At 51.1% G+C, this 16,829-nt stretch overlaps 2 protein-coding genes across 2 annotated transcripts; one reads left to right on the forward strand and one right to left on the reverse strand.

The window, feature by feature from the left end:
* The first annotated feature begins 8,616 nt into the window (after positions 1-8,616).
* Positions 8,617-9,721, forward strand: LOC100276878 (uncharacterized). The gene has a single exon (NM_001320293.1). It carries the CDS (start codon positions 8,881-8,883, stop codon positions 9,604-9,606), a length of 726 nt encoding a protein of 241 aa, NP_001307222.1. The 5' UTR covers positions 8,617-8,880; the 3' UTR covers positions 9,607-9,721.
* Positions 9,722-12,486: 2,765 nt separating this feature from the next.
* On the reverse strand, positions 12,487-16,418 carry LOC109944836 (uncharacterized). The gene is made up of 3 exons (XM_020550304.1): positions 15,818-16,418; positions 13,311-14,028; positions 12,487-13,212 (listed from the first exon to the last, which is right to left on the reverse strand). The coding sequence occupies exons 1-3, from the start codon at positions 16,198-16,200 to the stop codon at positions 12,628-12,630; spliced, it is 1,686 nt and encodes a 561-aa protein (XP_020405893.1). The 5' UTR covers positions 16,201-16,418; the 3' UTR covers positions 12,487-12,627.
* Between the last annotated feature and the right edge of the window lie 411 nt (positions 16,419-16,829).

The raw sequence follows: 16,829 nt of genomic DNA on the forward strand, positions 1-16,829 counted from the left end.
TCGACAAATTCTCCAAGTGGATCGAGGTCTGACCCCTAAACAGCATCAGGTCCGAACAGGCGGTGGCGTTCTTCACCAACATCATCCATCGCTTTGGGGTCCCGAACTCCATCATCACCGACAACGGCACCCAGTTCACCGGTAGAAAGTTCCTGGACTTCTGCGAGGATCACCACATCCGGGTGGACTAGGCCGCCGTGGCTCACCCCATGACGAATGGGCAGGTAGAACGTGCCAACAGCATGATTCTGCAAGGACTCAAGCCGAGGATCTACAACGACCTCAACAAGTTCGGCAAGCGATGGATGAAGGAACTCCCCTCGGTGGCCTGGAGTCTGAGGACAACGCCGAGCCGAGCCACGGGCTTCACACCGTTCTTTCTAGTCTATGGGGCTGAGGCCATCTTGCCCACGGACTTAGAATACGGTTCCCCGAGGACGAGGGCATACGACGACCAAAGCAATCGAACCAACCGAGAAGACTCACTGGACCAGCTGGAAGAGGCTCGGGACATGGCCTTACTACACTCGACGCGGTATCAGCAGTCCCTGCGGCGCTACCACGCCCGAGGGGTTCGGTCCCGAGACCTCCAGGTGGGCGACTTGGTGCTTCGGCTGCGACATGACGCCCGAGGGTGGCACAAGCTCACGCCTCCCTGGGAAGGGCCGTTCGTCATCGCCAAGGTTCTGAAGCCCGAGACATACAAGCTGGCCAACAGTCAAGGCGAGGTCTACAGCAACGCTTGGAACATCCGACAGCTACGTCGCTTCTACCCTTAAGATGCTTTCGAGTTGTTCGTACACCTCGTTCACATACAAAGCCTAACCATCAAGGAAGGGTCAGCCTTGCCTCGGCAAAGCCCGACCCTCCCTCGGGGGCTAGAAGGGGCGAACCCCCTCTGCGTAAAAATTTTCCTCGGAAAAAGTCTTTCTGCCAGAACGTCTTTCGTGCTTTTTGACTACTTCGAAAGTGGGATCCTAAAAATGACGGAGTACACGTAAGCAGCCAAGGCCGACCGAGCCGAGGGACTCCTACGCCTCCGGGATACGGATACCTCACTCATCACCTTCTGCGATAAGTAACTCACGCTCGGATAAGCGATTCCGCTGACCGAACAAGTCTTAATGCTCGGAAACCTTTCTGCCGAAACGGTTTTTCGGGTTTTCTCGGCTACATCGATAGCAGAATCCTACGGACGAGTAAAGAGTACACGTAAGCGGCAAGGCCGACCGAGCCGAGGGACTCCTACGCCTCCGGGATACGGATACCTCACTCATCACCTTCCGCGAAAAGTAACTCTCGCTCGGACAAACAATTCTGTTACCGACAAACAAGTCCTGATACTCGAAACAAGAGGAAAAGAAACGCAGTTTTACAACACAACGACGGTATGTTTGGGCCTCGGCAGCCGCAGAAAACATACACACACTACAAGATAAACCGATCCTGCAGGCTCAGACCTTGACGGAGGGAGAGCAGCAGCACCCTCGGCGTCAACTCCGCCTTCAGCGAAGTCCGACCGAGCCTCGGACGGCAACACGGTCAGAGGATCTCCGCTCCGAAGGACGACGTCAGCACCACGCCCAGGCCATCGTCGCCAGGGTCTCCTCCAGGAATCCGGCCCGAGCAGACGGCTCGGCCGGCCGCCTCGAAGCCTCAGCCAGCTGTCCCCCGAGGACACCTGCCCGGCTCATGGCCTCGGCAACCCGACCCCGGCGCTGGTCCCGCCAGTGAACGGCCCGGCCAGGCTCCGGCCGACGAAGTCTTCTTTTCGAGCCAACTCTGCCTCTATCCACACTGACACCACTGCCTCCGGCTCCGGCTCATCGAAGAGCGGCCGAGGGTTCCTTTAACTAAGCAAGAGAAGCCTCGGGCGGCAAGGCCGACCGAGCCGAGGGACTCCTACGCCTCCGGGATACGGATACCTCACTCGTCACCTTCGCACGAGGCAACTCACACTTGGTTAAGCGGTTCAGTTAGCCGACAGGCGAGTCCTCGTGCTCGAAATGAGGAAAAAACACGGCTTCATGCCAAAAATACATACATGTTCAGGCCCCGACAGCCACAATGAACAAACGCTGGCACTCAAGGTGCCATTACAAACGGAACTCCAGTTCCGCCTCCGCAGGTACGAACAACCCCCCACGTTGGAGGGCATGTGGAGCAACAGAAGGCCGTAGAGTTGGAGGTCAGCCCGCGGGTGGCGTCGGCTATCTCGTCGGCGGAGAAACCTCTTCCGGCTGTCTCGGTGGGAGGCGGCACCGGAAGCAGCGCCGAAGCCGCTCAGGCCGGAGAGCCAGACACGCGGCAGCTGCCAGCGCCACGAACGGCGAACGCCCTTCCCCTCGATCACTGAGGGAAGGAGCGGGCCGCTGCCCGCACGGAGACCGGCCCCAACTCGGCGCACTCCCCTCCCCAGCACTGATGATGAACATCCTTGAAGCTGAGGGAGGGGCAGAGGCCGCAGCCCGGCTTGCTTCTCCCCACCCTGGGACTGGTGGTCACCGTCTTGGGTGACCACCGGCGAGGGGATCCGGTCGGGCTGCCTGATGAAAATCCTTGAAGCCGAGCGATGGCTGAAAGGTACCAACTTCCGCGAAGTTGCGTTCCTCCAACGACGACAAGGCGGAAGAACCGCGGGCGCTCCCCATCCGGGGGCTCGGAAGGTGGAAGGACGTGATGCATGAAGGGAGTGCGTGGACATGGTTGCCTTCCAAGGGGGTCACCCTCCTTTTAAAGGCAACTCTCCCCACTTGCGTCCTCAGCCGTCGCGGGCTGAGTCTTCACCAACACGCTCCAAGGTCTTCCCCCTACGACACGAGGGCTGGGTCCCACGCGTCATGCAAGCTGGCCCAGGGCAGAAGAAGCCAAACCGCCACGTGCGGTGCACGTAACTGCCCAGCGGTTACAAGCGCTCCTCCACTTTCGCCCAGACCAGCGGGTGAAAGGGCGGACCGCCATGCAGACGGCATGCAACCGCACCAAGGGGGCGCGCCCTTTCGACTTCGACGCATCCAGCATGGAGGCCTAGGCCCACACATCATGTAACCGACGCGCCGGTTACTACGTGCGAGAAACTGCACCGCCACCCGCGCCAGTACCGCGCCTTCTCGACTGCGGAACCGGTGCCGCGACTCAAGGTGACCCTGCGCAGGACCCGACGGTGCCAACCGAGCACATCGGTCATGGGTCAGTCAGCCGCGGGAAAAGGCGCGACGGTCGATACAGCCAGAAGTGGGCCGGCAGTAATGGCGGTGGCAGGCGGGCGAAAGCAGCAGTCAAGTCGTCAGCAAGCTCACGTCCCCTCCTGGGACAGTGAGGAAACCTTCTCCCACGACGTGAAGACGACGCGCCCGTGTTCCGTTCCTCGGACGGCTCGCGCACGCACAACGGCTGCCCCGCGAACCACTCGTCCTGTCGCATTAACTCTGCGACAGGGCAGGCGGCACCTTTGGCAGGCGAAGCAGGCGATGCTTCACCTCCGCCATGATGACCGCGTCAAAAAAGGTGTGCCACGTCATTCGATTTTGTATCCTTTTCCACTTCCTCTTTCTCTCTCTTGCCATAGGGACCGGGAAAGGAGATACTCCGAAAGGGATCCTTCTCCGCGAAGGAAGCGGGCCCCGAGCCCCCCTACTGATCAGAGGTTCGAAGGCTGGCCCCTCGGAAGGGTTCAACAGCCGCCTCAGAGCACTCGGGCTCCGCGCCCACTACTGGTCAGAGGTTCGAAGGCTGGCCCCTCGGAAGGGTTCAACGGCCGCCTCAGGCTACTCGGGCTCCGCGCCCACTACTAATCAGGGGTTCGTAGGCTGGCCCCCAAAGGGTTCTGACAGCCGCCTCAGAGCACGCAGAGCGAGGGATGACCCTGGGTACGTTCGATACATAACCAAGGCTCGGGCTACGCTCCCGAGGTACCCTAGGACATTTCCGAGACCGACGGGAACGATTTTGTAACGGAATCACACCAGAGGGAGGCATCAAGCCCTCGGACCCCGTCAAAAGGGGATCGGGTCCGGCAAATCACCCGCAGGTACTTTTGGAGCGCGCCTCCGGGCCACTAGCCGACCCCTAACGAATGGGGCACGGGCGTCCACTCGGATTACCTGTTAGCAACTCACTGGAGACACCATGTTCGGCGCCCTCCGAGGGCAACATTGCGCTTTCCCCCCTCCTCCTTGCGGAAAGGCGACGCAGGGGCGTATGTAAAAAATCCGAGTCTGTCCTTGACCGTCCTCTTGCTCTGTGCGGAGGCTCGGGGGCTGCTCTCGCAAAACCGGCTCCGGCCAAACCGTTGACAACGTCAACATACCAGCCCGAGAACTTGGGACTCGACTATGCACCCGGGCTACGGCCAGTTCGCATGAGGGAACAACCAGACCGGACAAAGCATCACGAAACGCGCTAAGACCTCGAAGGAGTCAAATCACTCCTCCGAGGCCTCGGGGGCTACACCCGGCGGGTGCGCTCGCGCGCACCCACCGGAACGAAACGCAACCGAGAAAGGGCGGTCCCCTTGCAAAAAAGTGCGACAAAAGCCTCCAAGCGAGTATTAACACTCCCTTCGAGGCTCGGGGGCTACTGTCGGGGACCATAATTAGGGGTACCCCCAAGACTCCTAATCTCAGCTGGTAACCCCCATCAGCACAAAGCTGCAAAGGCCTGATGGGTGCGATTAAGGTCAAGGCTCGGTCCACTCAAGGGACACGATCTCGCCTCGCCCGAGCCCAGCCTCGGGCAAGTGCAACCGACCCGGAGGATTCACGTCTCGCCCGAGGGCCCCCTCAAGCAACGGACACACCTTCGGCTTCGCCCGAGGCCCAGTCTTCACCAAGAAGCAACCTTGGCCAGATCGCCACGCCGACCGACCATATCGCAGGAGCATTTAATGCAAGGATCGTCTGACACCTTATCCTGACGAGCGCTCCTCAGTCGACAGAGCCGAATTGACCGCAGTCACTTCGCCGCTCCACTAACCGACCTGACAAGAAGACAGCGCCGCCTGCGTCGCTCTGACTGCTGTGCCACTCGACAGAGTGAGGCTGACAACAGCCAAGTCCGGCCTCGGGCGCCATAGGAAGCTCCGCCTCGCCCGACCCCAGGGCTCGGACTCAGCCTTGGCTCCGGAAGACGACGAACTCCGCCTCGCCCGACCCCAGGGCTCGGACTCAGCCTTTGCCTCAGACGACGGTCTCGACCTCGACCTCGGAAGACAGACTCGACCTCGACCTCGGAAGACAGACTCGACCTCGACCTCGACCTCGGAGGAGCCTCCGCCTCACCCGACCTAGGGCTCGGACCGACCACGTCACAGGGGGGGCCATCATTACCCTACCCCTAGCTAGCTCAGGCTACGGGGAACAAGACCGATGTCCCATCTGGCTCGCCCCGGTAAACAAATAATGATGGCGCCCCGCGTGCTCCATGACGACGGCGGCTCTCAGCCCCTTGGAAGCAAGGAGACGTCAGCAAGGACTCGACAGCCCCGACAGCTGTCCTCCCGCAAGGCTCCAGCGCTCCTCCGACGGCCACGACATCACATGAACAGGGTGCCAAAACCTCTCCGGCTGCCACGACGGCATGTACTTAGGGCGCTAGCTCCTCTCTGCTAGACACGTTAGCACACTGCTACATCCCCCATTGTACACCTGGGCCCTCTCCTTACGCTTATAAAAGGAAGGTACATGGCTCTTGTACGAGAAGGTTGACCGCGCGGGAGGACGAGCCGACGCGCAAGTCCCTCGCTCTCTCCCACGCGGACGCTTGTAACCCCCTACTGCAAGCGCACCCGACCTGGGCGCAGGACAACACGAAGGCCGCGGGTTTCCCCCTTTTGCCTGTCTCCTTTTCCCTCCTTCGTGCTCCGTCTCGCGTCGACCCATCTGGGCTGGGGCACGTGGCGACAATTTACTCATCGGTCCAGGGACCCCCCGGGGTCGAAACGCCGACAAATTTCTCTAGGGTTTTCAATTCAAGTTCAAACCAAATCAAACATGTGCACAAATTCAAAGAATATTTTGAACTCAGCATGATGCAACAATTCATGACTTACATTGTTTTAACAAAATAAATAATTAACCCCTCTCCTAATTAACTTAATTCTACTCAAAAAGAAAGAGAGAGACAAGAGTAACACCTGAATTTGGTAAATAGTTAGAAAGAAAATTTTATACCCCAAATTCAGGGTGTTACCCTATAGGCAGACATCTAGCTGGTCTTCCTTTTCTGGCTAGGCGTAAAAATGGTTAAAAGGAAAAAAATAATAGCATATAAAAACAAATATTTCAAGCTGGGATAGTTTCTTTGGTTTGTGTTCCTCTGTCCAAGATCGGCTACCAGGCCCATGGGCCGGGCTTATCCGGGTGTGCTTAGGCTAGACTGTTACGACATGCCAGATTTGCTCTGCTACACAGGCGTCCTTGGCCCATGGGCTATGGGATAATCTTTATTTTTAGGCGGACCAGACGTAATTATTCCATTTCTATCAAAATAATTATCGCCATATAATTTATATGTACTAAATTTTATTAAATTTAATTACCATGGTAACAATATTAGCAATATTTATGCTTGTAAATAGATTTATTATACATATAGATTTAATATTAGCAATATTTATTTATTTTTTCAGTAAAAAAAGGCCATAGACACCGACTTTCTATGTCTATCCTATCTATAAGGGTCCCACTTCTTACAGGGGGATCAACTAAATTCAATTCAATTATATAGGCCGCAGCGCTACCTTCCCTGATGCTACGGGGTTCCGGGTACCGGCTTTGCTGTGTTAAATTGTTGTTGCTGCTACAGCGAAAGGAAGCTGTAGCCTGCTAACGCGCCCACTCTGAACCTAGGAGGAGGAACATACAGCAATAAAAGTAGCGGCCACCATGCCATCTGCAGCTGATCATCATCAGAACCATGGTGTGATGCGACACGGCTATCATCTCCATGCAGTCAGTGATGATGCGTCATGGGGATGCGCTAGCCGCCAGTAGTAGTAGTAGTAGCTCACATGAAGGCATAGGGGCCCTGACGATCGCGACGTACAGCAGGCCAGCAGCGGCACATGGCAGAGGCCCTGCCGCACATGACAGACAATGCTGCTCTGCTTGCTCGATTACCCTCGTTTTTTTTGTCCAAATCTGCACGCCCCAGATCTGGGCGCGGTGCAGGTACGGTATGTATGTCTAGTTACAGCCTGCAGCTGCAGAAACCAGGATGTGATACGGCGAGTCGTTCTGAATTCTGATTGATGAAGCCGGGTCATGTGGGCTGTGTGAGGCTACTCCTACAGGCATCAGATTGCTGGGCACTGGGAATCTGCCACAGTACAGTACAGTACAGTACAGTGATCCTCTGCGACAGGAACAGAGGAGGAAGAAAAAGAAAAGAAAAAAAAGTTATATGATTGGTTAGGGTGTCTCTAATAACGTCCTATATATCAATATTTTATATCTAAAAGATTTCATTCTCTATGGCTCTAATTGGTTGCGTGGTCAAGCGTATCCTCGCTCATTTGAGCTTGGTCCACTGGAACCGGTATCCATACTGCGTACCCACGCATGCAGTATTTTGACCTATACTGCACGGGCGGATGCAGCCCTGGCCTTCGCGTAAGCAGGTAACCAAACAGTGCCCGTCACCGCATAGGGAGAGTCCGGATGCGCGCGTCCAGGTAACCAATCATGCAGTATATATCCTTCCTCTCCAACAACGTCCTCTAAATCACGTCCTCTATACGCAAATATCTATATTAGAGATATTTTTTTATTTTTTGTACATATGTATTTGTCGTACTCTTAAATATGTTGTACATATTTTAGTTTTGCTAAACCGGTTATTTAAAGTATTTAAATGGATGAATGACTGTTTAGAGGAACTCTATATATAGAGAATACAACAACATTTTCTAAATTTAGAGGACGTTGCTGAATAGCGTAGAACACCGTTTAATCCTCTAAATTTAGGGTAGAGGAGCCTTTAGCGGTCCTTGCTAGAGCCAGCCTTAGGCTGTCTTCAGCAGCGTCCCCTAAATTCCATCCCTAAAGGAATATTCTCTGTCCTTTACAGAACACTCTAAAAGATTTTATCCTCTATATTTTCTTCATCTCCAGCAACGTCCTCTATATTTAGTCCTCTATATCTACAGTATTATCAAACTTCGAATTTTGCATTGTGTTTCACCTATAAAAAAATAATTTCATAAGACATCATGTTATGTATAGTGGTGATCGTACATGTCTGGTAGCATGTACCCATCACATTTAGTACAGTTGTAATCGTTTTTTAGTATAAGAAGGACACAAGTACACTGACATTGATGCAGATGTCAGCTATAGAGGACGCTTCTTCGTCCGCTACGTTTAGATAATTCTTGGCGAGCTCTAAATTTTACAGTCTCCTTTAGCGATCCTTGTTGGAGGCATTGCACACGGTTGCATCTGCTAAATTTAACGTAGAGAACGCTTTACAGATCCTTGCTGGAGTCGGCCTTAAATTTGAAAAGGTTTAGTTTTCTTAAGAATTGATATGTCTAATATTCTTTGAAGGAAAAAACTATGTTCATATAATAAGGTCTCCAGAAGCCATCCTATCTTATTTTATATTTTACTCAGTAAACAATACTCGGGTGTACAGTGTTTTATACGACCGATCTGGTAAAAATGTGGAGACGAAGTGAGGAACCTTCCGCGCGCGCCCTCTCTCTCCCCCTTAACTGCTCTGACCAACCCCCACCTTGTTCCAGCTACCCTGTTCCCTCTTCGTCTCTTCTTGACGCCTTCAAGCTCCTACTCTCCGAGCAAACCTCTCCCTCTGCCCCTCCGCAGCAGAGCACGAATAGAATAGCACAGTCGGCGACCAGAGGACCAGCCACTGTCGGCAATGGCGGAGCCCAAGGCGTCAAAGAGCAGGTCCAAGTCCAAGTCCAAGAGCAGCCACGACGGGGCGGCGTCGAACAAGTCCAAGGCCGCGCCCGCGCCGGCGCCGGGAACCCTGGACGCGCACTTCACGCCGTGCGCGGACGTCAAGGGCCTCCGCTTCGGCGCGCAGCTCGTGACGCGGGCGCTCACCGTGCGCCGCGCATCGCCGCTGGAGCTCCCGCACCTCCTCCGCGCCTCCCCCTCCCCCGCCGCCGCCCCCGCCGCGGCGGACCCGCTGTCGTTCGCGCCCACGACGACGGCCTACATCCCGACCAGCTTCGCCATCCTGGCGCACCACGCGTGGCACACCCTGACCCTGGGCCTGGGCACCAGGAACTCCAAGGCCGCCGTGTTCGTGTTCGAGTCCGCCGCCATGAAGGCCGCGGCGGACGCCGCGTGGCCGGGCGTGGTCCCGCTCGGCGACGTCGGGCGCCGCCTCCTCCGCGCCGCGCCGGGGGCGCCCGAGATGGCGCGCTTCAAGTTCCGCAAGGGCTGCCTCACCTTCTACGTGTACGCCGTCCGCGCCGCCGGCGCGCGCGGGTTCGCGCGCGCCGACGAGCTCCGCGCCGTCGTCGAGGCCGTCGCCCGCCTCAAGGACTTCCTCGACCACACCGCCATGCTCGCGCTGCCGGGACAGAGGAGCATCGACGTCGCCGCCGCCGCCGCGCAGGTGGGCGTCGTGCATTGACGGCTTGTGACGAACTGTGAATAATTTCTTTGTGTTTTTTCCTCGTGGTTGTGTGCGTTGGTTTTCTGAATGCGGCAGTTTCGTTTTGGATTGAGATCCGTGTTTGTTGTGCGATTCATTGGTTCTCCGGTGTGAAATTGTTCATTATTAGCATTAGATTAGAAGAAGCCAGGCAGATTTCACTTCTAAGTCCTAGTTTAGGAACTCCATTTTTTTCATGTGATTTTTATTTTTCCAAGGGAATATAAAATAATTTCCTTAATGAAATTCCCTTGATAAATTGTAGTTCCTAAACTAGGCCTAAAACTATGTCTAAAAGATCATAGTTAGCCATTTGTTTTTTTTTCTCTTCATTCAGAGAGTGAAGTGACAAGACAAGCTGCAAATGTGATCATCGTCCACACTGAGCTGAACAAACTCAACTCCTAGCCATGGGAACGGGAATCTGATTCTAGCTTATGACAGCCTTGGAGCCTTGATGCCTAACACTAGTGATCAATCATGACGACGCATAATGCTGGCCCCAAACAAGTACTGACGGGCTGACGCATCGACGCCGTGCGGCTTCAGACTGACTTCAACGGTTCCCCCTAAATTTATCCCCCTATATCTCACTCACGTGCCACGTCAGCGTTATCTCTCCCCCTATTTCTCCACACTCTACAACGGTTCCCCCTATATCAATCCTCTATACCCCACCACAACAATATTATATACTTTCTTCATCAACTAACTCAACTACCATACAATATTAATATTATTTTTATTTCTTATATCTACTGTATACGGAGATAATTACCATTAAATATTAATTTAATTTTTATTTCTTATTTGCACAGTGTATACGGGGATAATTACCATTAAATATTAATTTAATTTTTATTTCTTATTTGCACAGTACAAGGGCATTCGTACCATGACATATTAATTTTATTTGTATTTGTTATTTGAACAGTACACCGGCTTCACGTGTTCCACAATTAATTACCAAACGCCATAATTAGTATTAATACGGTATTAGAAATACGTTTCCATTTTATGTTTTTTTTAAAAAAAAAGAATTAACATTCTTCTCGTACACGACACGATTGGCTTCCAGCACACGACTGTCTTCTCCGGCAAGCCACGACCCTCTGGCTTCCTTCACACACCGAAGCTATCTTTAAATAAGGTCCCCCTGCGGCCATGCTCCACCCACCTACACATTCGTGTCTTCTGTTTCATCCGACATTCCATCAAAAATACATACTACGTAGTCTGCATTGAGTTCTTGATGGACTCATTGCGAAGCCTGGTGTTGTCTTCATCGTCCGATGAGTCCGACGATGAGATCGATAACTTTTTGCTTTTGCACCATGTTGAGCACCATGTAATCGGAGACACGAGCATGCGTCGTAGGCGCTCCTCATTGCCTCGCCGTGTTATCCATAGGGATCACGCTGCTGGAGAAAATCTCATCAAGCACCACTACTTCGGACCTAATCCAGTGTATCCATCCCATGTATTTCGTCGACGGTACGTTTCCTAAGTTATATTTTGACTTTCATTTGGAGCTTCACATTCTTATTTTTTGCGTTGTTCTCGATTTTAGGTTTCGGATGCAACGTCCTTTGTTTCTACGTATCCTTCGTGCCGTTCAACGAGAAGACGATTACTTCACAGTAAGATGTGATGCAACTGGTTTAGCAGGTCTTGGTCCATTGCAAAAAGTATGTGCTGCTTTGCGAATCCTTGCGTACGGGTTACCAAGCGATGCCGTCGATGAGTACATACAGATTGGACAGACTACGGCTAGGGACTGCCTTATCCGTTTCTGTCGCGCAATCATATCTTCCTTTAGCGAACAATACCTCCGTATCCCTAACCACGACGACATTTCTCGCATACTTAGTGTTAACGCGGACAGGGGGTTTCCGGGTATGCTAGGCTCCATCGACTGTATGCATTGGGAATGGCGCAACTGTCCTACTGCATGGCGCGGACAGTTTTGTGGGCGCAATTCGAGGCCAACAATGATACTAGAGGCAGTCGCAGGATATGACCTGTGGATTTGGCATGCCTTCTTTGGAATGCCAGGTACTAACAATGATCTCAACGTCCTTCATCGATCACCAGTGTTTGATCCGTTACGTAATGGATCCATGCCACCTGTGCACTTCACTATTAATGGTACCACGTACAATTTCGGATACTACTTAGCCGATGGTATATATCCCAATTGGCCTACCTTTGTAAAAGCAATTCGGCACGCTTTTGAGGAAAAAAAGGTTCACTTCACAACAAAGCAGGAGAGTTGTCGAAAGGACATAGAGCGAGCATTTGGGGTTTTGCAGGCGAGGTGGGCAGTTCTACGTGGACCTGCTTATGGTTGGGATCGTAATCACCTCGTAGACATGATGACTGCTTGTATTATTATGCACAACATGATTGTCGAGGACGAAGGTGATGGTGCAGCAAATCTGGATTTCGTTGGCCCCACAGGTCCCCCCGAAGTTTGTAACAATATTCCTGAGGTCCGCAACGAGTGGCTAAACAATCATATCCGTTCTGAATTACCAAACGACCCCGACCAGGACATCACATCTCAGACCACATACTTGTCTTTGCAGCACAACCTGATAGAACACCTTTGGGCACGTCGAGGCTCGATGGGTTGAAGGTCTTCATCCATGTTATGTGGTTCGATAATGTTCTATATTTCGATTATGAACTAAGTACAAGTAGTTGTAGCAATGGAAGTGATGTATGTTGGGCGTCAGTGCAGCAGTCATGGTAACTATCCTCTGTAATGCATTTGCTTCAAATAATTTGCATATGTTGCCAAACGTTTAGTCATGTATGACAACGTTATTATGAATATCAATTTTATTACAATAAACATTGTTCAAATTCCATGCTCATGTTCTCAATATAGTAAGGAAATGTTCAGACTAGTCCAAATTGTATAAAGTGCAAACACACATGAATTTGGGTACGCCGATACAAAGGTGAGCAACACCTTATGAAATAAATAAGTACTCTTCAGATAGGATTGTTGATGAAAAAATCAATTAAACCTTTTCTCATCGCCATGTATACAGCTCTCAACTCTTCTGGTAAAGCATCCATATCCATGGCATAAAGTTTGTTGAGCTCTTCAACCTTTTGCTTCCTATCTTCCATCATCAATTTTTTCTCCTGCACTTCTATTTCCTTGGACTGAACCTCCAACTTCTTAAGTTCAACTTCCTTCATGAACTCAATGTTGTGTTGTTTGAGGTCTGATTTTTCTTCACTTTGCTTCAATCTTGCAATTTGAATGTCATGGAGTCTTGACAGGTAGTCAGCAGACTGGGATGAACTCGACATTGACTTCTTCCTGGATGCTTTAGTCGAGTCACGTCCTAATGGTCTCTTGCCTTTCGAACCTCCGTCATCAGATTCCACTTCATTCACAGAACCTGTTGGTGTTAGACTACGAACAGGCTCGGTCCCCGCATTGCCTCTCCATGGGCTGCCATGAACCATGGCATCCCATTTGGGTTCGTCTTTCAGTCGCGTCCAGCAGTGCATGAAATTAAATGGCTTTTTCTGTGATGTTGCATACAAAGTTGCTGCTTTTGAAGTCTACAGAAGATGTACAACCAGTTGTCAGTGCATGAATAATAATAAGTTCACATAAACCAGGACCACACATAAAGTATTACAAATTATTATAAGTGTACCTTGTCGTTATCTGTGAGCCCACTCTGGTTTTCCCTTAGGACTCTTGCGTAGAATCCAGCAAATTTGCCTGTTTCAGCTCTGATTTTGTCCCACCTACTGCTCAGGGCCCTATTCAGTCTCATTGGAAACTCACCTCTAAGTTCATTATACCTTTTCTCAATTCTAGCCCATAACCCCTCCTTTCTCTGGCCTGTGCTAATTACTGGGTCACTACTAATCTCTAGCCATGTTTTGCAAAGCAACAGGTCTTCAGCTGGTTTGAAGTTCTGTTCCTTTGTCCTTCTAAATGTCGTAGGTGTGTCTGAAGGTTTGGTTGGGCTGTTTACTTCCTGGACACTATGTTCTGCTTCGGATTCAAAAGTTATTGGGTCAGTGTGGTTGGGAACATGGGTAGAACCCTGTGGACATGGAATGGGTGGTGCAAACTGGGGTTGACCGAATGATGGTTGTTGTGGAGGACCCCCAGGATTGATCATACCAAAAAATGGGTTCCATGGACTACGAAAGGTATATGTAGATGGGTCATTAGCTCCCTGGGACCAGGTAGGATTGGTCATATGGTTTGTAGGAGTAGAAAATGTAGAAGGATGGGTTGGGTCGAAACCTTGGCCCTGCCACATCTGAGGATCCCACATGGGTGGGGGGAAACACTGGTTACCTGAATTGGGGCTGGCACCAGTAGGTCGAATAGGTGTGTTTGAGTTGTTGTCAGCCATTCTGGAATGAAACATAGGAATACATTAATTTGGACAACATAAAACAGACTTGTACTGTAAAGTATGAACTGTAATGCATACGAAACCAATGACGCATTGCACATAAAGGTTCATACGAAACCAACATAATGATTAAGCATTCCTCATAAGACTCATAGAGAAGGAACACATAAGGATGAACCATTGCACATAAGGTTCATACAAAGGAAACATAAGGTAGGAGCATTCGTACATCGGTCACCCATGCATCACATACATAACACAGAAGTCCTTATTTCATTTCGATGCATTACTAGTACTAACAACGTAGTCTACGTACCACAATTACAGGTTCCAAATGCTATACCTAGTGGACCTGTCCGAGTCGTAGGAGTCATTATCACTGGCCTCATACAGTTCTGGGGAGGAAGGTGGGGTGAAAGTTATTTGTCTAGGCACTGGCCTCACAGGCTCCGCAAGGCTAATTTGTTCCTCCATCCTCTCCTTCTCTGGGTCAGACCTTGCTTTGCTCTCAAGTGCATCCTGCTCCATCTGGTCTACCTCCTTTCGAATTGCAAGTAGAGCATTGAGAAGGTAATGCTCGTCACCCAAATGCCGGAAAGCCTCTTCTAGAAAGCTTCTAATATTGAAAGCACCAGTTTCCACTGATGATGCAAGATTGAGGACCAAGTGTTGCAGCAGTTTGGCATCCTGACTGCTCATCTTGATTCGTATACTCAACCAGTACCTAATTGGCTATACAAGGTGCATACATGAAAAAATTAGGGGCAGTCTTGTTCCTAATTGGTGAAATTAAAGTGTTCATGCCACTTAGGAAACATCTGTGGGTTGCAATATAAAACAGTAATATTTGAATTTAAGAAACATAATGTGCTGATGCCAATTAACAAAAAATTGTTGGTTGTTTAGTATGCACTGGTTAAGTAATTGTACACAGGTATCGTGCCTTTGGTACGTCAGTTCGTTGCATGTAATAAGCTACAGCTGCACATAATACATGAAAGCACAGACAGAAAACATGGAGGCAGACTTATGCAATTCATAAACAACTATGTACTATAGCGAAAAAGGAGTTAGAACCTCAAATAGTTGAAGAGGACGTCAAATAATCAAATTATTTTAAGAAGCTGCATAATAAGTAAAGGTTGGGTTAGTTGCATGCAACGGTTCGTCATGTAAGGAAAGACTACTCAAAATTGAAGGGTGAGATGTCCAATTGTTAGACAGAGGAACTAACGCGAGTTTGAAGTAATCAATATGGAAGGAACAAGGGGTTGTGTTGGGGAATTGAACGACACTGGTACTAAGTTCTTATACTAGGAACATTAACATGGATATCTGTACCAGCAACATTGAACAAAAAACATTGAATCCACATGACTGCAAATCAATTCGCAAATGAGAAAATGGTGGGTACACAAACATGAGTAAACGAGGATGAGGAATATGGAAATGACACTGAAGTCCCAATGTTGTTTCCTTTGAACCATAGTAACGAAGCATCCATTTTTAACTTCATAAGCACGGATCAGTTAGCAATAGGTGATTGAGGATATGTTAAGATCTATGTGTACCACAATATCAAACTTGGTTCTTCTACTTAAACATTTGTCGCATCGGATATCAGACGTAACCGCAACCCTAACTACTCAAAGTAGGCGATGAACACATAAATCGTAGCACAGAAACAAGGTAAAGTACAAGTAAACCCTAAAGGTAACCCTAGGTACGGTTAGAAACGAACCCGGATGAATCCGAGGTGTAGACGAAGGCGATGCGACGAAGCGTACCTTGGACCTTGTACCTCGAAAGACGCAGATCGGGTCAGCGTAGATCTGTCGGCGATTGGATGACCTCCCTTCGACGTCGACCCCAACCCTAACGTTCCGGCGGACAGCGACGAACGGCGGCGGCGTCTTCGCACGGATCGGCCGGGTCGCCGGTCCGCGAAGGTTGACGGCGGAGTCGCGTCGACGAGGCCCACTGCTGCTCGCCGGGCGGACGAAGACAGACGATTCGCGGGCGACGGCGGAATGACGCGTACCTTCTCCGGCGGCGGTATGGTCGCCCGCGGATCGCCTCGGGCGTCTTCCTCGGAGTATTCCGAGCGCGCGCTCTTGTCTGGGAAGGAAGCGGCAGCGAGACACTTCTCCGCCGTAGCGTCGCCATCCATTTAGCGGGAGAGAGAAGAAATCGGGAGGGGAGAGGAGGAGGAGGAGGAACGCGATGAACGGGATAGAGGGGTACTGTTGCCCCTACCCCTGCAACAGTAATAGGGGAGGGGGAGCGTGGGGGCATGCGTTGAAGACAGTCTCAGCAGGCTAGGCTACAGTTGCTGCTACGGCACCGACATGCCATGCCAGGCAGCCTGATCTGCCATCCCGTCCTGCAACTTCGCCGCTTGAGCTTGTCCCCACATGATAAAACAACATGCCAACTTGTAGAACGGCAGCAGGTGGTGGGCACAAGGTGGGGGTGGCCGAGGGCCAACCTGCCAACATTGCCCATGGTCATGGACAGGGCTCCAAACCACGAAATGCCAAGCTGATCATGCCCAATGCTCCAGGCCATCTCCAACCTCCCGTAGCTTGGTCCAACGCATCAGTTCACGGCATGATGATGAGCTCATGTGCAATAATGGCCTCCTGCATTCTTTGCTGTCAACGAAAGCACATGTCTCGAGAGACGGCACGAACAAAAGCGCCTTTACAGATCTTGCTACATGATGTCTACACTACAGAGAGTATCTGACCATATCAGTATATCACCATAGGGGCAACACGCCAACACCGCAACAGTGCA

Source organism: Zea mays, chromosome 3, assembly GCF_902167145.1.
Source record: "Zea mays cultivar B73 chromosome 3, Zm-B73-REFERENCE-NAM-5.0, whole genome shotgun sequence".
Taxonomy (NCBI): Eukaryota; Viridiplantae; Streptophyta; class Magnoliopsida; order Poales; family Poaceae; genus Zea; species Zea mays.

Excerpts from the sequence above, each read along its gene's own strand:
- LOC100276878 (NM_001320293.1), top strand. The coding sequence starts at position 8,881 with ATGGCGGAGCCCAAGGCGTCAAAGAGCAGGTCCAAGTCCAAGTCCAAG.
- LOC109944836 (XM_020550304.1), bottom strand. The coding sequence starts at position 16,200 with ATGGATGGCGACGCTACGGCGGAGAAGTGTCTCGCTGCCGCTTCCTTC. Across the intron at positions 14,029-15,817 it reads TTCGAGGTACAAGGTCCAAG|AATGGCTGACAACAACTCAA; the intron begins GTACGCTTCGTC and ends GTTTCATTCCAG. Across the intron at positions 13,213-13,310 it reads GGCTCACAGATAACGACAAG|ACTTCAAAAGCAGCAACTTT; the intron begins GTACACTTATAA and ends CATCTTCTGTAG.